The sequence below is a fragment of the Myxine glutinosa genome, chromosome 3 (assembly GCF_964187855.1).
Source record: "Myxine glutinosa chromosome 3, kmMyxGlut1.1, whole genome shotgun sequence".
Taxonomy (NCBI): domain Eukaryota; kingdom Metazoa; phylum Chordata; class Myxini; order Myxiniformes; family Myxinidae; genus Myxine; species Myxine glutinosa.
In genome coordinates, this window is record NC_136263.1 from 100601931 (window position 1) to 100629272 (window position 27342).

At 47.3% G+C, this 27342-nt stretch overlaps 1 protein-coding gene across 4 annotated transcripts in view; it reads right to left on the reverse strand.

Annotated features, from left to right (window-relative positions):
• Positions 1–27342, reverse strand: part of ZFYVE27 (zinc finger FYVE-type containing 27) — a 168188-nt gene that overhangs the window by 65285 nt on the left and 75561 nt on the right. For all 4 annotated transcript variants that reach the window (XM_078774332.1, XM_068110348.2, XM_068110349.2 and 1 more), the window contains one exon: positions 18692–18857. In XM_078774332.1, coding sequence (XP_078630458.1) covers positions 18692–18857 — 166 coding nt within the window. The remainder of the gene's footprint in view (positions 1–18691; positions 18858–27342) is intronic.

Below are 27342 nucleotides of genomic sequence, written 5' to 3' on the forward strand. Positions count from 1 at the left end.
TTCACAACTTTGGACCTCAAGAGTGGGTATTGGCAGGTGGAGATGGATCGGACAGGGAAGGAGAAAACGGCATTTTCCACAGGTAAGGGGCTGTATCAGTTCACTGTGATGCCGTTTGGTTTGTGTAACGCCCCCGCCACCTTTGAGAGATTGATGGAACATGTACTAGGCGGCATGCCATGGCAATCATGCCTGGTATACCTGGATGACGTCCTAGTACATGCCAAGACCTTCCCCCAGGCGGTAGCTAATTTGGACCAGGTGTTCGGGTGCCTCAGACAGGCAGGGTTGAAGCTGAACCCGAGTAAGTGCACTTTGTTTGCAAGAGAGGTGGCCTATCTAGGTCACGTTATCGGCCGCGAGGGGGTAAAAACGGACCCAGACAAAATTAAAGCGGTAGAGGAGTGGCCCGCACCACGTACCATCAAGGAGGTGCAGGGATTTTTGGGACTCTGCTCCTACTACCGGCGCTTTGTGGCGAAATTTGCGGAGTTGGCCCGTCCCCTCCACCGGCTTACGGAGAAGGGGACGCGATTTAATTGGACACGGGAGTGCTACGAGTCCTTCCAAAAATTGAAGGGGTGTCTAACATCCGCACCCCTTCTAGCTTACCCCACTAGTAACGGGACATTTACCCTGGACACGGATGCGAGCCAGGAAGGATTGGGCGCAGTTTTGTCTCAGACACAGGAGGGCGTGGAGAGAGTGATTGGTTACTATAGTCGGGCCTTAAGTAGGCCCGAGCGAAATTATTGTGTCACTCGCAAAGAGTTATTGGCTATGCTGGCTGCCATGAACCATTTCCACCCGTACCTGTACGGGCGGAAATTTTCGGTTTGAACTGACCATTCCTCCCTGCAATGGCTCCTTTGGTTCAAGGAACCGGAGGGCCAAATTGCAAGGTGGTTGGAAAAGTTGCAGCATGACCCATAGGGCCGGGAAGGCCCATGGTAATGCGGACGCACTCTCTCGGCGTCCTTGTCTGGGGGAAAACTGCAAATTTTGTGCGAGACACGAGGAGAGGGAGCAATTGGGCGATTCTGCCCCGATTCTCGTCGTCCGGGCAACCCGGGTGAGAGGGCCAATTTTGCCACGAACCGCTGACGAGGAATTTGGAGATTTGGCTTGGAGCACGGCCCAGCAGGAGGATCCTGTCCTGGGACCGGTGTTCAAATGGGTCAAATTGGGGCAAAGACCAAAGGGGGAAGAGGTCACCCCCCTCGGGGCGCAAACAAAGGCGTATTGGGCTCAGTGGCAGACCCTGGAGTTGAAAGGCAACATCTTATATCGCAAGTGTGTGGAGGTTCCCTCTGATAGAACTTCCTGGCTGGTGATAGTCCCTGACAAATTCAAGAACGTCATCTTACAACAGGTGCATGGTACCCGCTCCGGCAGCCATTTGGGCAGGACAAAGACAATATCTCGGGTCCGCCGGAGGTTCTATTGGGTGAATATGGGGCGCGACATACAGGACTGGTGTCAGAGATGCGACGCCTGTTCTGCCAAAAAGGGACCAGCACGGAGGATGAGGGCCCCCCTTCAATTACACCAGGTGGGGGCCCCCCTTGAGCGGGTGGCTATGGATATACTAGGACCGCTGCCCCGCACCCGCCAAGGTAATAAGTATATCCTCGTTGTAATGGACTATTTTACCAAGTGGCCGGAGGCCTATGCCCTCCCCAACCAAGAAGCCGGGGTGGTAGCACAGGCCTTCGTGGAAGGATTTGTATGTCGGCATGGGATTCCACAGGAGCTGCACACCGATCAGGGACGAAATTTTGAGAGCCAATTATTAAAAGATGTGTGCAGACTCCTGTCAATTCGAAAGACCAGAACCACGCCCTTGCGGCCACAATCTGACGGGATGGTGGAAAGGTTCAATCGAACATTGATCCAACAACTGGCATTGTTCACCACCACCCGTCAGGATGACTGGGACGATCATCTCCCGTACCTGTTGATGGCCTACCGAACTAGCCAGCACGGGGCCACCGCATGCAGTCCAGCGTTGCTTATGTATGGGCGGGAGTTACGGGCTCCCGCCGACTTGCTATGCAGTCCCGTGCCAGACACCACGGATACACCGCCGAGGGAGGGTTACGCACGTCACCTGGAGGAAGGCATGGAGCGCGTCCATGCCTTCGCCCGCCGCCAGCTCCATCTGGCGGGGGCCAAGATGAAGCGCAGGTACGACGACCGGAGCCAGGGGAGTCAATACGCTCCGGGGATGAAGATTTGGTTCTTTAATCCCCAGAGGCAGAAGGGCAGGTGCCCAAAACTCACCTCCCCCTGGCAAGGCCCGGGAGTCGTCCTGTCACAAGTCTGTGACGTGGTCGTTAAGATCAAAATGGGGCCACGGGCCCCCCCTCGGATCGTCCATGCCGACCGGATAAGACCTTATGCCGGCGAGCAGGCGCCCTCATGGATCGCCTCGGCTCTAGAAGTCGAGGCAGGACCCAGTACCTCTTGCGACGGGGGCTCGTAGCGTCAGAGGACTGGGGGGATGATAGTGGGAGATGCCCGATGTGGTGGGATGGCAACTCTGTCCTCCCTCACAGCGGGGGCAGAGGAGCACTAGGTTATGGGGTTTATGGCAGTGAAAACTAGCCCGGGTGGGTTAGGATATATCGTGTGTAGGGATCTAGAGAGATGACCTTAGGGTAACGGTAAGATTAGTTAGTGACAATGGTACCTGTAGTGGAGACGTAGGTAGATTAGTGTGGATGATAATGACGAGGGAGCGCAATAGTTTAAAGGGGCGACTGGGAAGCGCAAGTTTCAGAGGGGAGTAGTTAGATGAGATGATGCCGTGTGTTTGAGGATTAGAAGTGTATTGTGAAAAGTGTGTGGTGAACAGGTGTGGTTGCAGAGGTGTGCAACTGGACAGGTGTATGGAGCAGTGTATGAGTGAGTGATGGTGATGTGTTGTATTGACCGAATGGTCCTGGGAGGAAGGAGGGTGCAGGTGGCACCAGGTGTGATTGCACAGGTGTGCAACGGCAGGTGTATGGAGAATGATTGTGTGGAATAAATGGTATGGAATATATGGAGTATTGGAATGGATGGTCATGGAGTGAGTATGGTGGAAACTATGGAGTGGAATGGATGGTGCGAAGGTGTGATGGGGGAAGGATGGACCCCCATCACGAATACCCGGGGAGGGTAGTGTAAGTATTAGGTAGAGGGTATAGGTAAATTGTGGTTGGATATTGGCATCTGTGGTGCGGGTGAAAGAATGGTATTTGGATGGGTGCATTAGTGTTGTGGAAATGGCTGGGCGTGTAGCCTGTTAGTGTGTGTAGTTGGTTTGGGCACTCCACCACTGTGAGGATGTCGGCCAGGTGAGGCCGCAGGTGGGCTCTGGGAGCCGGTAGTAGTTGTTGTGGATGGGGCCCGAGGATCCGGAGGACGGACCCGGGTAGCCCAGTGCCAGAGGGCACCGAGGGGTGACAGAGCCAGGAGGGGCCTTCCCCAGTTAGATAGGTTAGGTAAGGAGCAGGTAAGCTCGGAGGCAACTGCAGTGGTGGAGGTGTGCAGGTGGTAGACCTGCTGGGAGAGCTACACGCCCCAGTCCTGAAATTGTGCAAGGGCACCGGGAGATGAATCGGGGGAGTGAGACCCCAAATTGAGAAGCACCACAGTTTGGTCAATGGGAATTGGTTTTTAGAACCCATAGTGTAAGTTGGCCAATGGATTGGCAGGGAAAGACCCCGGTTAGTGTAAAGAGTATTAAAGTCATTTAGAGAATAGTTAGGATTGAAGTCTCCTCGCACCATCTACATGCACTCACCTGAGATGACGTACCTCCACACCATGCCAGGTTGTTTTATTATTTTTGTTGTGCAGATGTTTGGAATGTGAGACGCATCATGACGTGGGTGTGACATTGTGCTGATGTTCCATCTCTTCCTCCTTATGAGGATTGATGATGAATTGGGTGATGGCAAATTTTGGATAGAGGGATTGTGGGAACGAATTTGGAATAGAAGAAATATGGGGAAGACGTGACAGTAGCGACGAATTTGTAAATGTGTAGATTTTTGTAAATATGGGGTAAGGGCAAGGGTAGAGTAGGTGACAGGGGGGGTGACGTACGGAAGGGACGAGCTTTTCTCACTTCGCTCTCCGTACGCATTTCGCCTTGCATTGCCTTGTTTGATGTGTACCCTTGTGACCTTACCCCTCGCTCATCTGTCTTTATCCCCTTTTGTCTCCCACATGAGGACCTGTGCGCCGAGGGGGAGCGTGCGTGAGTCCGCCATTGTGCGCCCGGAACTCCCAGAACCAGCTGTCTGCATCGATGCACCACCTTATGGACCACACGTCTGTGGCCGAGCACCACTGATGGACCCCATGGGTTGGGGCATGGTCCCTCTGCTGGAACCGGCCGTGAAGGCCCGAAATCTTGCTGGCGGACCTTGATCACAGGGCACCGATGCCCCACAGGTGAACCACACGAGTCGGCCCCTGTGGGCCATAAATAAAATAGACATTGACACATTGGGTGCATTTTTTTATCACAAATAGGCCGCCAGCAAAGAAAAGACAACATCTGGAAGAACAAATGGTAATAGCCAGCAGAGGTAGCCGAAGAGCAAGAGACCACCTGCAGGGTTAGGGGTTGTCGATTTATTTTATGCATTGAACAATGATGACTGTGCACCGATTGGTGCTTGAGGGTGCTTTGGTGCGTTTTGGGTGCTTTCATGGTGCATTGATGCAGAGCAGACTGTCTCCCCCCAGAAAGAACAATCACAGGTCCTGGGTTACGTTTTGCAAATAAAGTAGCGTCACTGTAAATAATGCTCCCCACCGTCAGTGTATAGTTTGAAGACCATTCCGCAATTCGGTTAGCTGTGGGCGTGTCTGTTAGGTAGGGTGCAATGGAGCAGCGGGACATCTGTATTTATGTTTTAGGACTGTCGCACTCAGGGTCAGGTTAAAAGTAGAGGGAACTACACCTACGTGTCACACTAAATTAAAGTTATAGGCCCGGGACGTGCCTAAGAGGAGGAGGGTGCAGTGTTGCGGAAATGAGGATTGTGTTTTTTTATTGTGTGTATTATTATTATTGCGTTATTCTGAGCCCTCCTTGCTCCAGTGTGTATAAAGGTCAAAAGGGCGTCCCGGTAGTTAATTCCATAAAGCATACATTGAAGGACACTATAATATCCCTGTTCAGTAGTTTATATCCTTATTATGTGTTTTAGGGTAAGGCCTTGTCTTCCATTAAAATGACACTCCATTGCACCAAGTGAAAAAGATAGATTCCCTCCATTCTTCATTCCCATTCCCAAAAACCTCCATTTCCCCTTTCGTCATGGCCAAGCCTCAATCTGCCAATTACATCCCCTCCAAGTCTCCATTGCCAACTGCACTGGGCAGTTGGCCAGTTTGTTACAGCTGTGGGTTGTTTTCGCCCCAAAGCCGCCATTGAACATGTGCTCGGGTTGGGGAAGAAAGGCGTGCCCGCCCGTCGTCATCAAGGGCGGAGCCAGAGGGTCGCGCGACCAACCAGGGCCGAGGTGAGCACACCGATGGGCGTGTCCTAAAAGCCGGCGGCTTAATCGCCGGAGGCGCTATAAAGGCGCGCGCGCAAGAAGTTGCGAAGAGGTCCATGACAAGAGCAGAGCTGAGTTGTGTGGTTTTTGGTCAGAGTTGGTCGTCAGTGGTGGTCAGTGGTTGCGTCGAGTGGTTGCGTTGGTTGCGTCGAGTTGTCGGTGGTGAGGAGTGATTGGGCCAAGAGAGAGAGAAAGAGTGGTTGGACCAAGAAAGAGAGAGGAGAGAACCCGTCACGCCAGACCCCCCACCAGCGCGTCGGCTCCACCAAGCAGCTCCGACCCGTGATCCCGCGCACACGACAGGATCGGTGGCATCAGCGGCCGTCGAGGTCCAGCCCGACGTCCCGTGCGGGATCAAGCTCCAGCCAGCTCCGTGCCGTCCTCCCCCTCCAGCCACACACCTCCTTCCAGCCAATCCACCCTGCAATTCCCCATTCGTGTACGTGAGTTTGTTCTGTTTGTTCTGTCCAGGGAATAAGTTAAGCTTGTATAGTTAAGCTAGTAATTTTCACTGTGTCTCTAATACCTTCTGTATATTATTTTATTATCTTTCCTTCTCCTTGGTTTTTTTTAGCCTGTATATAGTGGGAATAAATTTAGTAGTATTTTCAACCTTTTTTTCATCTTCTTCTTCTTCACATCCGTGTAGCTTTTGTCTTTTCCATATTGAATATACTAGGGCATGCCCGTACTATATATATGCCCGTACTATATATCTATCTAAAATTATATCCCCCCCCTCTATTTACATGAAATGGTTTGGTCCATTCGCAACGCCAAAGCGAACGGCGAACGGCTTGCGAGTACAGTGACAATCCCCCCCCCTCTATTTACATGAAATGGTTTCGTCCATTCGCAACGACCACAGAACCCCCCCCTCTATTTACATGGAATGGTTTGGTCCATTCGCAACGCCGGCACACGCGATCGTTCGCTGCTCTCTGATTGGTTGAATCGTTTTTTGGACATAGCTCGGTAAGTAATTGTCCGATTAATATGAAACCTTGAAAAGGCACATCCTCGGGTCCCCAGCAATATACCTGGCAAGTTAAAAGTATATCGGACCCGTGGTTGTCGAGAAACAGCGGTCACAGACAGACAAACGTACAAACGTACAGACAGAGATTACTGGAATTATAGATAGATGTGGCGCGATCCAGCCAACGTTCGGGAAGGGTTAATCGGGGTAAATGTTCGGCCGCGGTGCCTCCGCTCAGCAAACAACATCCTTATCCGCGGACCGTAACAATACATATATATATACATATATACATATATACATATATACATAAATACATATACATATACTACTCATATACAGACTTGGCATTTAATATGGAATATTTTTTTGTGGGGGTGAACTTACTTTTCAAGATGTCTTAGAACTAAAAGTTCATTGGAATTATGTTGAAATTATTCTAGATTTTGTTAATGTGACCTTTAAAAGAAACAACAACCACATTTGACATTTCGAAACAAATAAATTGATCCTTGAAAGTGATGCAAACTGATATCGAACTGAATTCACGGACAGTACTGTGTTAAACTTCTGTACGTTTTCCAGAAGTATCTCTTTAATTTGCACATAAGCCAAAAAGTTTTTTAACAAAAGTTAAATTTCGACTGGAATTACGGACAGTAAAATTACAGTTCAGTTCTTCATGTAACCCCACGAGCATTCAGGAGTGTACGTACACGTTGAGGCATGCTGTTCACGAGATTTGCCAAGGTTTGGACAGGAATCGCTTGCCATGCAGTGACAATAGCCTGCTGCAATTCACGCACAGAGGTCGGCTGCTGGTCCAAGTGGTCGATTTGACGCGTTAATTCTGCCGACAAGTTCTCTATCGGATTCATATCCGGGGACATGGCAGGCCACTCCATATGCTCTACACCACGGTCAGCAAGAAAGTGTTGGATCATGCGAGCACGATGAGGCCGTGCATTGTCATCTTGGAAGACAAAGTTTCCTCAAAAGGCTGCACGAGCAAATGGAAGCAATGTTTCTTCCAGAATGGCCCTGTACTTCAACTGGTTCAGGTTTCCATTCAGAACAACCAGGTCAGTTTTGCCCCCTGCATGAAAAGCAGCCCAAACGGTCACCCCACCACCTCCAGCTTTGACTCTTGGCACTATACAATCTTTGTTGTAGGCTTCATGCACTTGTCTGCGCACTCGGACGCGGCCATCTTGACAATAGACCAGAAATCTAGACTCGTCACTGAAGATCACGTGATTCCAGTGTCCTGGCTGCCATTGACGGTGCTCTCTGGCCCACTGCAATCGGCGCTGGCGGTGTTGTCTGGTCAGGCGTGGCTTTCTCAGGGGACGCCTGGCACGATAGCCTGTTTGAACCAGTCGTTGGTTGACTAGTCTTCTGGATACAGGCACATTTGTCAGTTGCTGCCACTCAGCCCGAAGCCAATTAGCTGACTTGGGACGGCCATTGCGGACTAACCGGTGCAGCTGGATCATCCCTCCATGTGGTTCTGTGGGGACGTCCTGGCCTTGGTATTGGAGTAGGGACACCCCTCTGAGCATTTCGTTTCAGGATCTTTGACACCTGACCTTGAGTGATGCCATACTGCTGAGCAATAGCACGCTGTTTCATGCCGTAATTTCGTAAAGCCACCACTACATGACAAACAGCATTGTCAATTTGATGGACCATCTCCAGAGGAAGCGGCAATAACTTTTGGAGACTTGCAGCAGTTGTTTTCCACGAATACAGAACGCAACAACCCTTGTATACCCGACTGTGAAGCCAATCATTAAATGCACCTGTCCGTACATTTTGCCACGCCACCTGTGATATAATCCTGTTGTTGACTTCTTGCTGCGACAGACAATCAGTGACATGGTTCTTTTAACAAATAAATCACCAAAGTGTAAAAGAAACTCACCAGATTGATATATTGAGTTAAGAAAGTAAACCCAAGTCAAGAAAAAAAAAATATTCCATATTAAATGCCAAGTCTGTATATAGTACTATATACTACTGTGTTCAAAAAGTATCCGACCTTTATTTTTCGTGCGTAAAAAAAAGAAGCTAGGGAGGCGTTGATTGGTGCACGTATGTAGGCGATCCTAATGCACACGCGTGAATTTTTTCCCACCTGCAGAAGCTGTCATTCGACGGCAGACCGCCGATGAGTGAGGACATGTAAGCGAGCGCCGTCGGATTTTCGTTTTTGACAAAATGACGGAAAAACTTGAATAACGCTACTGCATCAAATTTTGTGTAAAGCTTGGCGATTCCCAAGTGGAAACGATCCGCAAGATTCAACACCGTTCATTCCATTATGAAGGAGGATTTGGGCTTCAGGAGAATCTCAGCGAAGTTCGTACCAAAGCTGCTAACGATTGAGCAGAAGCAACTCCGTTTGGAGATCGCACAGGACATGCTGGAGACTGTGAACAGCGATCCCAGCTTCCTCAACAGTGATCACTGGCGATGAGTCCTGGGTTTATGGGTTCGACCCAGAAACCAAGTTGCAGTTTTGATGCAAGTTTGATGAAACACAAAATTTGATGCAGTAGCGTTGTTCAAGTTTTTCCGTCATTTTGTCAAAAACGAAAATCCGACGGCGCTCGCTTACATGTCCTCACTCATCGGCGGTCTGCCGTCGAATGACAGCTTCTGCAGGTGGGAAAAAATTCACGCGTGTGCATTAGGATCGCCTACATACGTGCACCAATCAACGCCTCCCTAGGTTATTTTTTTTTATGCACGAAAAATAAAGGTCAGATACTTTTTGAACACACTATGTATATGTATTTATTGTCGCATCGCCGGGGATTAAAATCCCCGAGTTGACGGATAACCGTAACGAGCTTTAACTCTGAGGCATACTCCGAACACTGGCGGATTATATATCTTTGGCGCGCGCGGAAAGGCCAGAGCCTTATCTAATCGGGAACACACAGGGTTAATCCGAACCCACAAACAAATAAACGAAACAAGACAAGAAATGAAAGTCACAAATAATGATTTAATGAAAATAATGCAAGCAATTAAAATGAATGTGAGGTAAAAACCTATTTCCTAATTTGAGACGTCTCCACTCAGACTCGTATAAAACAAGGGGAAAACTAAAGTAAAAAATAAATGATATTTCGTTTCAAGCCGGCCGGCACTTAGCTTTGCTTCGCTAAATGGCTGGTAGGGCTTGCTGGTCGTCGAACCAGAGTCACCGCACGGGAAGTGCACAAGATAGTGCGGAACCATATCCATAGCGTGAGGCAAGCAGGGGCAGGATCCCTGTTTCGCTCGTGACCCCCTCCTTCTCCGCAGAGCACCACCGTCAACCAACACCTCCTCCTTCCATGTTGCAAAAGTCCCAAAGCCCCAACATGTCTCCTCACCAGCGCACCCGAGACAACATCACCAGCGCACCCGAGACCACTTGAGACGAGAGCCAGAGAGAGGGAGCAAGATGGTGAGATGGCATCTTTTTTTCCATTCAGCTCTCGAATGTTCCACGATGATGTCACACTCTGTCCAATCACCGAGCGCAACTCAATCATCCCATTGCGCTTCCACCAATCATAAAGGCTGGGGCATGGCCTCTCCGTCGCGGGTTGTCGGGGTGGGGGTGGGGGGGTGGGGCATTCTGAACGAATGGAGTCATTTGTTATAGTTGGTGTTTGGTGGCTTTTTAATTGTAATAAAGATGGAGGGAAGATCACAGGGGCAAATTACACACTGGGGAATTAATCTTTAAGCCCGCGAATTACTTAACACAAAGCCACGCCCCTTATCGCGACATGCAAACGCTCTTACCCGGACAGACGGGCTACTTAGATACATTGAGATTCCTCTACGCGACACTCGGAGCATTCTAATCTACATGATTCCATCTCGACTAAGGTATTTCATTGTTTACCCCACAAACGTTTAAAAAAAAAAAAAAAAAATTATATATATATTGTTGCGGAACCCAACGTCGGCCTATAGTTCCCCTTTGAGGGGGGATTAGTCCCCTCGTTTGTTACTGACCGACATGGTCCCTGAAGCTGCACCGCGACCTCCGGAAAGGCCGGTGCACAGCCCCATTGGTACCGCGGACAGATGTTTTTTTTTTTTTTGTTTTTTTTTTTGTATACAAGATCGAGGCTCGTGAAAGAGCGAACATTAATCACACAGAAAGACAAACCGACACATAAAACATATAACATCGGGAGCGGTAGACAAGATGGGGAGAGAGGGGGAAGGACACAAACACAACATTTGAGAGCAGGGACCGAGAGACATGGAGACATGGAGAGATCTGAGAGAGGGCGAGGGCTTTGGTGGGGGGGCATGGGAGGGGGCGGTGGGAGAGGTATAAAACATATGGACACTGCCAGGACTTCCAGGAAAGAAGTTGGAATTTCAAACAAGGTGGATCTGGGGTGAATTAGCGGGGGTAGAAAAGATCAAGGTTTTGGATGGGGGAAGATAAGAGATGGTGGTGAACAGCTGTTTTAAAGACCTGGAGGGAGGAGTGGGATTGAAGGGAGTGAGGGAGTTTGTTCCAGAGGCGGGAGAAAAGAGGAATGAAAGAGTGAAGGTGAGCAGAGAGCCGAGATTTCGGCAGTTTAACCATCAGAGGGTTGCTGGCAGATCTTGTGCGACCTGTAGGAATATTTGGGGGACAGAGCACAGAGAGAGCTGGGGCTGCAAGGCCGGAGAGGAGTCGGTAGAAGACAGAAAGACCACCTACCTGCCTGCGGTGAGTGAGTGAAAGGCCCTCAGAGATAGCTTTATCGCGGGAGATTCCAATAATTCTGAAAGCTTTGGTTTCAACAGCGTGAAGCCGAGCTAGGTGTGAGGCAGGAGCACTGGCCCATAGGGGAGAACAGTATTCCATTGAGCTGCGGATGAAAGCCTTGTATGTGGTGAGGAGCTCAGGTGTGCCGAGGAAGGACTTCGCACGACGGAGGATGCCCAGTCGGCGACTGGCTTTGGAGGCCAGCTTGGAAATGTGGTTTGCCCAAGAAAGATCATGGCAGATAGTGAGACCCAAAAGCTTGAGCAACAGAACTTCTTGGAGAGGATTGTTGAGAAAGTAGATGGGAGGGTTGTCCAGTCGATCTTTTCGGAGAGACATAGTAAGAGTGTGAGATTTGTCAGGATTTAAAGACATGTTCCACTTGTTTGACCAGTCTGTTATTTTGTCCAGGTCTTCAGAGAGTGAGGAGGCTGCAGACTGCCGATCTGAGGGAAGAAGAATGGAGTGGCAGAGAGTGGAGTCATCAGCAAAGAGATAGAGAGGATTTTCGAGAGAGTCAGAGAGATCATTGATGAAGACCAGAAAAAGCACGGGGCCCAGAACACTGCCTTGGGGAACTCCAGCCTGAACAGGAGGAGGAGATGAGAGAAACCCATTCAGGGCCACACGTTGACGACGACTAGAGAGGAAGTCCGCCAGCCATGCGTGGAGATTTCCATGGATACCAAAGGAGGAGAGTTTGGTGAGCAGAGTGGGGTGCCAGACCGTGTCGAAGGCACGTGATATGTCGAGGGAGACAGCTCTAATTTCCTGTTTAGCATTGAGGACCTCCATCCATTGTTGAGACAGCAGAAGCAGCATGTCCAGAGTAGAGTGACCTGGTCTGAAACCAAATTGATGATCAGAGATCAAGCCATTGGAGAAGAGGAAAGATTTCATATCCGAAGCAATGATGGATTCCATGACTTTGCTGATAATTGGGAGAAGGCTGATTGGTCTGTAGTTGCTAGGATCTGTTTTTGCACCTTTTTTGTGCAAAGCGGTGATGTTGGCTGATTTCCAAGCAGACGGCAGTTGACCTTGAGCAAAAGAGAGGGTGAAGAGAACAGAGAGAGGGTGAGATAGAGCAGCAGAGCAGGATTTTAGGACCCGTGGGCTGATGCCGTCGGGTCCAGTTGCAGAATCAGAGTCGAGGGTTGACAGAAACTTTTCCACCTTGTCAGGAGGAAAGGACACGGAGTCCAGGAGCAGCAGGGTACGACTGGGTATGGTGGGTACAGAGAGGGATGGGTTTGGGACACAAGATTTAGAGGCAAACACAGAGTTGAGGCATTCAGCTTTTTCACGTGCTGTGTAGCTGTGTAGCCGTTTGAGGTAAGGGAGGGGATGGAGGGGGAACAAACACCAGAAACGGATTTGACCAGACGCCACCAGGATTTGGAAGAGGGAGACAGATAAGAGAGTTGGGTCTTGAGAACGGAGAGATATTGTTTCCTGGCTCTCCTGAGGGTGGACACACACTTGTTTCGGGCTTTGTGAAAGGAAATGAGATTTCCTTCCATTGGATTTGCTTTCCAGGAGACGAAGGCAAGTTGTTTCTGGGCAACAGCCTCACCACAAGATTCCGTGTACCATGGACGGGAGGAAGGGTATGACAACTGAAGACGAGATGGGATAAATCTGTGCATGAGAGAGAGCAATTTACTTTGGAAGAATTCCCAGGATGAGTTGATGTCAGAGGTGGTAGAGATGGGAGACCAGTCCAGATGATTGATGGCTGCTTGAAGACCGTGCCAGTTGGCCTGAGTGAAATGCCAGACTCGTCGACGCTGAGCAGGCTCCCTGAGGATGGTCAGAGAGATGTCCACTTTAACAAGGACATGATCAGATGATCCGATTGGAGCAGAAGAAGAGCAGCAGACATTTTCAGGGAAGTTAGTCATAACCAAGTCCAGAAGAGAAGATGTTCCGTTGACTGAGATCCGGGTCGGGAAATTGACAGATTGTGTCAGTCCCAGTGAGTCGCAGAAGTCCTTTGCTGAGGAGCCATGGCTGGTGAGAGAGGTACCCACACCCAGCCAACTGGCATGATGACAGTTGAAATCACCACATATGAGGAAGAGAGAGTTGGGATGAGTAGATAGAAGTTGGTCCATATCATCAGACAGCGAGATGTAGATGGAGTCCACTGTCCACTGTTTGGTGGACGGTACAACACACATATGAACAAGAGGTGGGAGCGAAGGGGAAGCCGTAGCCAGAGGTATTCCTGGGGGTGAGGTGGAGAGAGTGCAGTGCAGGGCGAGTGAGGAAGAGAGTTTTTGATAAAGATAGCAACCCCGCCTCCAGGACGAGGCTCAGGTCTATCATACCGGAGGAGGGAGTAGCCCGGGAGAGATACTAAGGAATCAGAGACATCATAAAGGAGGAAAGTTTCTGTTAAGCAGATCACGTCTGGTTTGACAGAAGCAACCTGTATGGAGAGATCAGTTAAGTTTGAACGAAGGCCCCGGATGTTTGAGGTCCATACCGTTAATGAAGAGGAAGGGGGAGCATCAGATACAGAACAGGGGGGAGGAGGGGTAGGGTAAGATGTGGAAGAGGTGGAAGAGGTAGGGAGAGCTGTTGAAGGTGTGTCAGAGATTTCAGAATAGCTCGGAGAAAGGGAAGGATGGGGCGGACAAAAGGTTTGATGGTGATTGGGTGAGCCACAATGAGGTGTTATTTGAGGAGGGGGAAGAGCGAGGCAGAAGGTTGGGGGAGATGGAGGTGAGAGTTTGAAGGGGGAAGAAGCGGGGAGGATGCTTTGAGGAGGGGGAGTGAGAGGGGGGAAATTGAGAAGCAATGAGGGTGGGGAGATTTGAAGGGGAGGGGTGAGGGGGGAGTTTGGGAGGGAAGGGGTGAGATTGGATTTTAGAAAGTGTACGATTTATGGGAAACGAACATTTATTGCAAAATGAGTTTCTTGTGACCTTTGAGTTAAAAATACGCTTAAGGACGCTGGATGGAGGATGGAGTGCAGGAGAGTTTAGGGAATGTAGAAAAAAGGCACTATCGGAGATGGATATTTTTTTTGGGATGAATTGATTTGGTGAGCAAGTCGAAAGCAGCCTTTTAAAGAAGAAGAAGAAAAAGGTGTTATAAAATATGATGGAATACATAACTTGAGGGGAAAGTGTAAACATTGAAGGTTAATAAGTGAAAACTATCTGGGGAAATGGGGGAGAAACACGTGGTCGAAGAACGAACGAACGAATAAGAATGAATAAACGAATGAGAACAGAGAAGGAAATGTTTTTTTTGTTTGTTTGTTTTTTAGTTGAGATTTACACAAGGAAGTAGGCTATGGGTGAAAAGACTGGGAATACAGAGAACGAAAGTTATTGGATCACAAACGACGGACCGCTGAGAGAAAAACAAAGCCTCAAGGTTGTACAGTGCACACTGTACAAGGCCTCAAGACACGACACGAATTAACACGATTTTCAATGATTTTCAATGATAACATCAATGATGTTACTTGATTGCCGAGCGGTGTTTAGCAACCGCAGCACGAACTGTTACCAATGACTAGACCCGATTCTTACCGTTGGCCAAAATCGTGCCACAGGTGTCCAATGAGGGAAATCACAACGACGACGGATGTAAGGGAAAGAAAGGCAATGGTAGGAAGAACAAATCTAATTTATTATTATTATTTACACATCAAAATAACCAAGGAGAAAGAAGGATAAGAAAATAACCACAGAAAGAGGGACGGACCAGAAGGACACAGTGAAACTCTAGCTTAACTAAACAGGCTCACAGAACAAACTCACGTACACAAGAAGGATGGAATGGCAGGGGGTGGATGGCTGGAGGGAGAGGAAGGCACGGAGCTGGCTGAAGCTTGACCCCGCACTGGACGTCGGGCTGGACCTCGACGGCCACCGATGCCACCGATTCTGCTTCCCGCGGGGTAACGGGTCGGAGCTGCCTGGTGGAGCCAACGCTGCCTGGTGGAGTCAAACCTGCGTGGTACTGCTCTTGCTTGCTCTCAGGACTCTCTCTCTCAATGCTTGCTCTCAGGGCTCCTTGGACTCTCTTTCAATGCTTGCTCTCTTCGCCGTATATCTCCCCTCTCCAGAACTCGCTCTTGCGCGTCTCGACTCATCTGAGGTGGGGGCGTCTCTCGCGGGTTATATAGGCCACGCCCTTCAACCTTCGCGAACCTACTCGACGGTTCTCCCCACGCCCTCTCAAAGCCAAACCCCTCGTTCTGGGTTGGTCAGCAAGGGCTGGCTCACTCCTCCCCTCTGACGAGGTGGAGACACGCCTTTCTTCTCCGAGCCGACCGCGTGCTCAATGGAGGCAAATGCAGTTGGTAGTAAAGGCTTTAGGAATGGGAATGAAAGGGGATCTACTCTATTTGAATTCGGTGCAATGGAGTATTAATTAATGGAAGACAAAGCCTTAACCTAATACACAAAATAAGGAAATAACTACCAACAAGGAGGAAATCTATGATTGGCTAACGTGATTGTATATGACCTAACTAAGGGACGCCCTTTGACCTTTATACACAACTGGAGGAAGGAGGGTGATATTTTTACAACAATAAAAAAACAATTCTCATTTCCACAATATACAGACTTGGCATTTAATATGGAATATTTTTTTTGTGGGGGTGAACTTACTTTTCAAGATGTCTTAGAACCAAAAGTTCATTGGAATTATGTTGAAATTATTCTAGATTTTGTTAATGTGACCTTTAAAAGAAATAAAAACCACATTTGACATTTCGAAACAAATAAATTGATCCTTGAAAGAGATGTAAACTGATATCGAACTCAATTCATGGACAGTACTGTGTTAAACTTCTGTACGTTTTCCAGAAGTATCTCTTTGTCTTACACATTAGCCAAATTTTTTTTTCACAAAAACAAAAGTTAAATTACGACTGGGATTATGGACAGTAAAATTACAGTTCAGTACTTCGTGTAGCCCCCACGAGCATTCAGGAGAGCACGTACATGTCGAGGCATGCTGTTCCCGAGATTTGCCAAGGTTTGGACAGGAATCGCTTGCCATGCAGTGACAATAGCCTGCTGCAATTCACGCACAGAGGTCGGCTGCTGGTCCAAGTGGTCGATTTGACGCGTTAATTCTGCCCACAAGTTCTCTATCGGATTCATATCCGGGGACATGGCAGGCCATTCCATATGCTCTACACCACGGTCAGCAAGAAAGTGTTGGATCATGCGAGCACGATGAGGCCGTGCATTGTCATCTTGGAAGACAAAGTTTCCTCGAAAGGCTGCACGAGCAAATGGAAGCAATGTTTCTTCCAGAATGGCCCTGTACTTGAACTGGTTCAGGTTTCCATTCAGAACAACCAGGTCAGTTTTGCCCCCTGAATGAAAAGCAGCCCAAACGGTCACCCCACCACCTCCAGCTTGGACTCTTGGCACTATACAATCTTTGTTGTAGGCTTCATGCACTTGACTGCGCACTCGGACGCGGCCATCTTGACGATAGACCAGAAATCTAGACTCGTCACTGAAGATCATGTGATTCCAGTGTCCTGGCTGCCATTGACGGTGCTCTCTGGCCCACTGCAATCGGCGCTGGCGGTGTTGTCTGGTCAGGCGTGGCTTTCTCAGGGGACGCCTGGCACGATAGCCTGCTTGAACCAGTCGTTGGTTGACTAGCCTTCTGGATACAGGCACATTTGTCAGTTGCTGCCACTCAGCCCTAAGCCGATTAGCTGACTTGGTACGGCCATTGCGGACTAACCGGTGCAGCTGGCGATCATCCCTCCTTGTGGTTCTGCGGGGACGTCCTGGCCTCGGTATTGGAGTAGGGACACCCCTCTGAGCATTTCGTTTCAGGATCTTTGACACCTGACCTTGAGTGATGCCATACTGCCGAGCAATAGCACGCTGTTTCATGCCGTAATTTCGTAAAGCCACCACTCCATGACAAACAGCATTGTCGTGTTGACGGACCATCTCCAGAGGAAGCGGCAATAACTTTTGGAGACGTGCAGCAGTTGTTTTCCACTAATACAGAACGCAACAACCCTTGTATACCCGACTGTGAAGCCAATCATCAAATGCACCTGTCCGTACATTTTGCCACGCCACCTGTGATATAATCCTGTTGTTGACTTCTTGCTGCGACAGACAATCAGTGACATGGTTCTTTTCACAAATAAATCACCAAAGTGTAAAAGAAACTCACCAGATTGATATACTGAGTTAAGAAAGTAAACCCAAGTCAAGGAAAAAAAAATATTCCATATTAAATGCCAAGTCTATATATACACACACGAAGAGCACAGTTATATAATTGTCTTGTATGTATTTGTGGATTGATAACATTTCGGAAATGTTGGCATGTCTTGGACTATTGTTTATGTACTGTTCTTATTCATGGACGGTGTACATTTTCTTTGTTCTCTTTTTGTATTTTTACAAAATCTACTTTTGTTACATAAGTATTTTCTTCACCAATTCAAGGGATGCCCACATCGGATTATTTTTTAACCAATATAATGATATGTAATGTACCTATAAAACTATGTACACAAATGTATTGATCATATTTGACTTTTCAATACGCCTCAACATGTTAAATTGCACCACATTCCACAACTTTGGTCCAATGCAATGTGTAGTTACAAATATCAAAATTTTCATTATGATACATAGTGAGAACTCTGTGCCACATCTAAACTGCAGGTTTTAAAGCAAGCTCTTGTTCTGAGTCAACTCAAGTATGAACATCTGACCCATGTGTGCCTAAAACTGAATTTACTTTGACAGTCCCAAGGGTGGAGAGAGAAAACAGAAAGCAGACAGAGGGAACAAAGCCAACAAAAACATTACAGCTCTGGTAAGGGGGGTGGGGGGGGGGGGGGTAGCGTGAGGGTAAGGGGGAGAAGGGGATGGTGAGGGGAGGGGGGGATGGTGGTGGGAGGGCATAGCTTAGTGTTGCAGAGGTCTGCATAGACAAATAGTACTGAACAAGGCCAAAACCTTGGCCTACTGCAACAGGATTTAGTGCAGCTTGACTAGAGTATTTTTCCCTTCCATTGTTGGCTCAACTGTAGAGAAATTTAATTCTCGCAGATCTGTGTTTTTTGGTTGTTTTTTTAAATCGAAAAAAGAGAAATGGAACAAGGGTGGAGCAGAAGAAATAAATATAAAGGGCATCTAAATATTACATATGCATTTTGTGGAGTGAAAAAGTAAGGGGGTTAAAGGAGTTGTGGAAAGAAGAGGAAATTGGAAGGAGATACAAGTTTGAGAAAAGGTGGGAAGAGGCATTCATGGAACAAAATTATCACGTTTTTGTGCATAAAATAGGCAGATGGTGAGTGCTCACCAAAGCAGAAAGAGTCACTTGGGAGTTCTATTCGCTGAAGACACTCACCAAGGGAGCTAGGAGGATAGTGGCGACGCTTAAGCTCAGCCAGCTTGGAAACCACCTTCCTCCGGATGGGCTCACCACGTCCTTGTGGTCCATTGCTGCCCGCTACATCCTGCGGCTCATTCACTGGATCAAGTTCGACCAGGTGCCACGGTCCCTCGTCCTCTCCCTGTGGATAAAGCAAATGTTCAATATATCATCGACGTTACACGGCGAAAAAGAGGGTGGTGGAATTATGCACATATGCAGATGTGCGTGTGCTCATAAAAGAGCTCACAAAGGTGGTAAAATTTAAACTCGGTGTGATGTTCAACTCACAAAGGAGATGCATACAAGGGGCACACATCAACAGAGTGGAAAAAAGGTTTCAATCAAAGGAGGCAAGATTTGCAATAAAACAAGAGGGAGAATTGCTTTGCAATACATGTCCCCTACCGGTTCCAATGAATGTTCTTGTTCCAAGCACTCGGCAATTTGCGAGTCATTTGCAGTAGGACAAAATGTTTTGGGTATGCAAAGCTACAGAACAAGTTGTAGTTTCTGTAATTTATCATAATAAAGCCATGAACCAAGTTTCAGTTGAATATGCTGGAGGGTATGGGGGAAAAAAGTCATGAAAACCACAGGTGGGATGGACAGACGGACAGACAGACGGATAGAGAGCAAACCTATAGGCTGCAGGGAGTGTAGAACGGTAAAAAAAAAAAGTAAGAACACCCCCTCCGGTAAAACCGGTTCGGGGACTAATAAAAAGCTCATAAATAGGCATGAGCCATTCATCACATCAGCAAAATGTGAACCTTCAGACTAAAAACAAAGCTTAATTTATGTTTATATTTTTAAAGACCGAAACATTATAGTTGCTTAAAGATCAAATATAACATTGGAATGGATAAGTGTTGTCCAAGCAGCATTTTGTATTGCATCTGTTAAGTTAATATCTTAGGGAAAATGTTTCCAGGTGATGGGCAGCTAGCTGGCTGTAATTCAAAGGAGAATCTCTCAATTGTTCATCAAACGGACACAATGTGGAACTGTAAAGGCAGTAATACATGATCAGCCTCAAATGCAAAATGTATTAGAAAAACCATGCTTAATATGTTGTTACAATGGAATTAAAAATTGATGCAAAAAAAAGAGTCATTATCCTGCAGCTGCTGAAAAGTTCACTTAAAACCTCAAGACTTTACGATTGCCAAATACTATACACAGAGATCTCTTTTCCACCTCTAATTAAGATGACGCGATGCACATACTAAAAGTGCAAGAGTACAGCATGTTGGGTCTATTGTAATGATATAATTATTTCGGTACTAAAGAAATGAGTGGCTTGGTGATGGAGTGGGTCAAGCCTTGCTACGATGCCAGCACTTGCGTGGGTTTAGTTTCCGTAGCTGGTCAGCAGAAATGTATGCACCCTACGATGGAGTGATGATCCGTGCAGGATTGGTTCTTACTGACAGAAACGTTCATCGCTTGTTGTGAGTGCTCCTTCAGTGCTCCTCCTATGTCAAGAGTACAGGCCTCCTCCACCACAACCACCACCCACCACCACATAAATGACATTTCAGCACCAATTGAAGTAACTTCTCTAATGCAACTTCGATGTTTTGCTATAATCGTTAAACTTTGAGATACTGCCTGGTTGATAAACCCAAGTTCTTAAAGTTTGATTAACGCATGGCCCTTTGGATCCATCCCTTTAGCATCAGGCAGACTGAACCAATGTAAGTTTTTTTTCTGTACTTAAACCCCTTAAAACCAACTGCAAGTATGAAAAAAACCAACTCCTTCTTGGCAACTGATTCATCACTAATGTGAGGAAGACTAACAATGAGCTTTTCATGGTTTGTGTTGAGTGAAAATGAACCAGATGAAGTGGATGTGGCCGAAGTGTCAAAAACACTCACTTTTGCCAGATGGATTATTATTAATGGCAAGAGTCTTTTTCTACAAGGGTCAAGGTTTAGGAAGAAGCTAAATGACAAAGGGAAACAGGTTTATAGACTACCAAAGGGTATTTGTTGGGCAGGTGGCTTGGAAAAATGTGACCTGGGATGGCTTGGGGAGGGCAGCAGGAACAAGGCCAGATGTAAGCTCGTATAAATTACAGAGCCCACCAAATTATCTGCAGTGGGAGAGTGAAAGTTCCTGGGAATCCACCTCATGTCTTAAGATTCTAATGGCATGAAAGGCCTTGTTTTCAAATGCCTCAAGAGAAGCAACGTGGGAAGCTGGAGCACAAGCCCAGAGTGGAGAGCCAGGTACACCATGGAGCTCGACATCAAACCTGTTGTATAATATGACAAGCTCAGTGCAGCTCAGGAATGGGGAATACTCAGACGGTCTTTGATGCCAGTTTGGTGATACGATCCTCCTAAGAAAAGTTATGGCAGTTAGTGAGGCCAAATAATTCCAGAGACTGGAGCTCTCCAAGTGGCACTCCATAGAACTGGATTTCATAGTTTGATTGCCAATACTTGTGGATAACAGTGTGAGAGTGTGCGACTTGCTTATACAATAGTATGTGGAATGCCAACTTTTTTATTTTTCAATATACAAATATATATATACTCTCCACCAAAACAAACCGAACATGTAGAATTCATAATGTAATTGTTGAAGGACTGTTCCAGCATTCATTCCAAGTGCCTTTTTGGCATGTGGGATGTACAGAACACCTGATTGCAAGATTCCATGTAATATAATTGCCTCATGCAATAATCGTTTAGCATGAGCAAATCTTGCACCTTAAGTTTTGAGAGGTGACACGAGTCATTCTGAGTAAATTTTAACCAGTCTTTCAGAGACACCAGCATGTGGATCATCCAAAAGCCACACTGATTATATTATTTAATATTAGATCCTCCAGCTCGGAAGCATCCTTCGAGTTCTCCACGTCATCAAAGTTAAGTATTTTCTCAACCGTGTCTTTGTCAAATTCCACCAGTTATTTTACTGTGTATGTGTTACTGTGTGTTTCTCGTTATTACCCTCGCCAGAGGAAAGGGTATTGCATTTGAGTCCGTTTGTTTGTCTGTTTGTTTGTCTGTTTGTCTGTTTGTCCGCACAGAATAAATATGATTTTCTCTGCAACCGTTGGTCCGATTGGCAGGATATTTTCACCATAGGTGCAACTCCACCAGTAGAATTTTTTTAATGATAATTATGACGTCATAGGTCACGTGGTTCGGCCGCCATCTTGGAAAAATCGAAAAACTTTGCACCTTGAGATCACGGCGAGGATCAAAAACTTGAGATCACGGCGAGGTCACGTCTTTTCGAAGCTGCTCCATGCGCTCACGCTCTCGAAGCTAAGTGATCTATCACAATCGTGTTTTTGTCGAGACTGTATCTATCTTTCGGTGTGTGTACCTATAGCGTATCTTTTGGAAAATTTTCGGTGCTAATTTTTCGTACATGTATACACAATCGTCGGTTAATGGTATCGAGTATTCTGCGGCCTAGTACTCGTAGGCTTAGACTACCGTACCGTCTCCGACCTTGTGGTTTTTTCTCTCAGCGATTCGTCGAATGCGCTGAAATTATTTTCGTTCTCTGTTTCGTACCAGTCGTTCACCCCGTACCTCTTTGTTTAATATCTGTACTCACAAAAAAAAAAAAAAACCCCAAAAAAAACATTTCCTTCCCAGGTCTTATTCGTTTATTTGTTGTTCTTTTTGTTCGTTCGTTCTTCGTTCGCGATCACGCGGCTAGAAATGTATAATCTCTCCCCTGAACAACTATTTTCTCTCATATATTATAACACCCTTTTCTTCTTTTCCTACAAAAGGATGCTTTCGTCTTGCTCACCAAATCTATTCAATCCAAAAAATATATATAATACCATCTCTTACAGTTCCTCCTTTCTACATTCCCTAAACTATCCAGAACTCCACCCCTCCTCCAGTGTCCTCAAACGTATTTTTGACTCGAAGGTCTCAAACTCATTTTGCAAAAAATGTTCGTTTCCCATGAATCGTACACTTTTCAAAATCCAATCTCACCCCTCCCCTCCAAATCCTCCCCATCACCCATCCCTTTCAAATCTCCCCCCTTGCCCCTTCCCTCCCCTCCCTCCTAAACTCCCCCCACACCCCTCCCCTCCGAGACTCTCCCTCGCTCCTCCCCTCCTAGACTCCCCTCTCACCCCTCCTCCTCAAAGCATCCTCCCTGCTTCTTCCCCCTTCCAACTTTCACCTTCATCTCCCCAAACCTTCTGCCTTGCTCTTCCCCCTCCTCAAATAACACCTCACTGTGCCTCACCCAATCTCCATCAAACCTTTTGTCCGCCCCATTCTTCCCTTTCTCCAAGCTATTCTGAAATCTCTGACACACCTTCAACAGCTCTCCCTACCTCTTCCTCCTCTTCCTCCTCTTCCACATCTTACTCTACCCCTCCCCCCCTGTTCTGGACCCGATGCTCCCCCTTCCTCTTCATTAACGGTATGGACCTCAAACATCCGGGGCCTTCGCTCAAACTTGACTGACCTCTCCATACAGGTTGCTTCTGACAAACCAGATGTGATCTGCTTAACAGAAACTTTCCTCCTTCATGATGTCTCTGATGCCTTGGTATCTCTCCCAGGTTACTCCCTCCTCCGGTATGATAGACCTGAGCCTCGTCTTGGAGGTGGGGTTGCTATCTTTATAAAAAAACTCTTCCTCACTCGCCCTCCACTGCCCTCTCTCCACCTCACCCCCAGGAATACCTTTGGCTATGGCTTCCCCTTCGCTCCCACCTTTTGTTCATATGTGTGTTGTACCGTCCACCAAACAGCGATGACTCCATCTACATCTCACTGTCTGATAATATGGACCAACTTCTATCTACCCATCCCAACTCTCTCTTCCTCATATGTGGTGATTTCAATTGTCACCATGCCAGTTGGCTGGGGGGTGGGTACCTCTCTCACCAGCCATGGCTCTTCAGCAAAGGACTTCTGCGACTCACTGGGACTGACACAATCTGTCAATTTCCCGACCCGGATCTCAGTCAACGGAGCATCTTCTCTTCTGGATTTGGTTATGACAAACTTCCCTGAAAATGTCTGCTGCTCTTCTTCTGCTCCAATCGGCTCATCTGATCATGTGCTTGTCAAAGTGGACATCTCTCTGACCATTCTCAGAGAGCCTCCTCAGCGTCGACGAGTCTGGCATTTCACTCAGGCCAACTGGCACGGTCTTCAAGCAGCCATCAATCATCTGGACTGGTCTCCCATCTCTACCGCCTCTGACATCAACTCATCGTGGGAATTCTTTCAAAGTAAATTGCTCTCTCTCATGCACAGATTTATACCATCTCGTCTTCAGTTGTCATACCCTTCCTCCCGTCCATGGTACACGGAATCTTGTGGTGAGGCTGTTGCCCTGAAACAACTTGCTTTCATCTCCTGGAAAGCAAATCCAACGGAAGGAAATCTCATTTACTTTCACAAAGCCCGAAACAAGTGTGTGTCCACCCTCAGGAGAGCCAGGAAACAATATCTCACCATTCTCAAGACCGAACTCTCTTATCTGTCTCCCTCTTCCAAATCCTGGTGGCGTCTGGTCAAATCTGTTTCTGGTGTTTGTTCCCCCTCCATCCCCTCCCTCACCTCAAACGGCTTAACGGCTGACTCCGCACGTGAAAAAGTTGAATGCCTCAACTCTGTGTTTGCCTCTAAATCTTGTGTCCCAAACCCATCCCTCTCTGTACCCACCGTACCCAGTCGTACCCAGCTGCTCCTGGACTCTGTGTCCTTTCCTCCTGACAAGGTGGAAAAGTTTCTGTCAACCCTCGACTCTGATTCTGCAACTGGTCCTGACGGCATCAGCCCACGGGTCCTAAAATCATGTTCTTCTGCTCTTTCACTCCCTCTTTCTGTTCTCTTCACCCTCTCTTTTGCTCAAGGTCATCTGCCATCTGCTTGGAAATCAGCCAACATCACCGGTTTGCACAAAAAAGGTGCAAAAACAGATCCCAGCAACTACAGACCAATCAGCCTTCTCCCAATTATCAGCAAAGTCATGGAATCCATCATTGCTTTAGATATTAAATCTTTCCTCTTCTCCAATGGCTTGATCTCTGATCATCAATTTGGTTTCAGACCTGGTCACTCTACTCTGGACATGCTGCTTCTGCTTTCTCAACAATGGATGGAGGTCCTCAACGCCAAACAGGAAATTAGAGCTGTCTCCCTTGACATTTCACGTGCCTTCGATACGGTCTGGCACCCTGCTCTGCTCACCAAACTCTCCTCCTTTGGTATCCATGGAAATCTCCACGCATGGCTGGCAGACTTCCTCTCTGGTCGTAGTCAACGTGTGGCCCTGAATGGGTTTCTCTCATCTCCTCTTCCTGTTCAGACTGGAGTTCCCCAAGGTAGTGTTCTGGGCCCTGTGCTTTTTCTGGTCTTCATCAATGATCTCTCTGACTCTCTTGAAAATCCTCTCTATCTCTTTGCTGACGACTCTACTCTCTGTCGCTCCATTCCTCATCCCTCAGATCGGCAGTCTGCAGCCTCCTCACTCTCTGCAGACCTGGACAAAATCACAGACTGGTCAAACAAGTGGAACATGTCTTTCAATCCTGACAAATCTCACACTCTTACAATGTCTCTCCGAAAGGACCGACTGGACAACCCTCCCATCTACTTTCTCAACAATCCTCTCCAAGAAGTTCTGTCGCTCAAGCTTTTGGGTCTCACTATCTGCCATGATCTTTCTTGGGAAAACCACATTTCCAAGCTGGCCTCCAAAGCCAGTCGCCGACTGGGCATCCTCCGTCGTGCGAAGTCCTTCCTTGGCACACCTGAGCTCCTCACCACATACAAGGCTTTCATCCGCAGCTCAATGGAATACTGTTCCCCCCTCTGGGCTGGTGCTCCTGCCTCACACCTTGCTCGGCTTCACGCTGTTGAGGCCAAAGCTTTCAGAATCATTGGAATCTCCTGCGATGTAGTCAACACCGAGGGCCTTTCACTCACTCACCGCAGGCAGGTTGGTGGTCTTTCTGTCTTCTACCGACTCCTCTCCGGCCTTGCTCCCCCAGCTCTCTCTGTGCTCTGTCCCCCCAATATTCCTTCAGGTCGCACAAGATCTGCCTGCAACCCTCTTATGGTTAAACTGCCAAAGTCTAGGCTCTCTGCTCACCTTCACTCTTTCATTCCCCTTTTCTCCCGCCTCTGGAACAAACTCCCCCACTCCCTTCAATCCCACTCCTCCCTCCAGGTCTTTAAAACAGCTGTTCACCACCATCTCTTATCTTCCCCCATCGAAAACCTTGATCTTTTCTACCCCCGGTAATTCACCCCAGAGTCCTTGCAGTGTTCATATGTTTTATTCCTCTCCCACCTCCCCCCAAGTCCTCCCGATGTCCCTGCTCTCAAATGTTGTGTTTGTGTCCTTCCCCCTCTTCCCCCTCTCTTTTGTGTCCTTCCCCCTCTCTCCCCATCTTGTCTGCCGCTCCCCTTGTTTTTTGTTTTGTGTGTCGGTTTGTCTTTTTGTGTGATTAATGTTAGCTCTTTCACGAGCCTCGATCTTGTATACAAAAAAACAAAAAAAAAAAAAAACCTCTATATCTCGGAAAATGCTGAATAGAAAAAATTGAGACATGCCTCATTGTAAAGAGTTCTCCATGGGGAATAAAATATGTTAATGATGATGTCATAGGTGCCTCCATTATGACGTCATAATTCGACAAGTACAAAACTTCATCCGATCAAGATGAAATTTATTGAGCATAATCTAGGAATAAATTATTTTCGAAAAAAAAAAGAATGATGACGTCATCAGTCACGTGGTTCGGCCACCATATTTGTTTGAACACAAAAGCCATAAAAAAACACTGAAAACACATCTTGGCGAGGGTTTGCAATCCCTGATTGCTCTTTTTCTTGTTCTTGGTTTGTAATTCGTGCAAACTTGTGTGTAATTATTCGTTTTTTGTTCGCACAGCATGCGGGGCCTGTCCCTCGAGGCTTCCCTCGCCCCATCTGTATTTTGTAAACTTAAGTTCTTTCTTTCGCTGTATTGCTTTTATCTTTGATTTTCTTTTCACCTCCTGCCTTCCCCGAACATCTTACCTTTTGTCTAAAGTCATAAACACAAAAAATAAAAATAAAATAATAATTTATTTCTCTTCTCACGGTCCCCTCTTCTGCCCATGACCATGTGTGTGTCGTCTCGCCCCGAGACGCTTTATCTCCTTTTTCTCTTTATCTCACATGTCTCTCCCCTAACCTGTTATCTTCTTTTTTTTCTACCTCTCCAGCCAATATTCGAGTTTCCACTATACTCATTCAACCCTTTCTCCTTCTTTCTCAGATCCACGCCCTCACTTCAGGGAATTTTCCCAGATACACTACATGACCAAAAGGATGTGGACTCCCCTTCTAATTCGTTGATTCGGCTGTTTCAGCCACACCCATTGCTCACAAGTATATATAATCAAGCACACAGCCATGCAATCTCCATAGACAAACATTGGCAGTTGAATGGGCCGTACTGATGAGCTCAGTGACTTTCAATGTGGCACCCTAGGATGCCACCTTTCCAACAAGTCAGTTCGTCAAATTTCTGCCTTGCCAGAGCTGCCCGGTGACTCAGCCTGTAATCCTTCCGATGTCGGCAAATTGAGGACCAGTTCACTGGTAATTCCCTGTGTGTCGTAA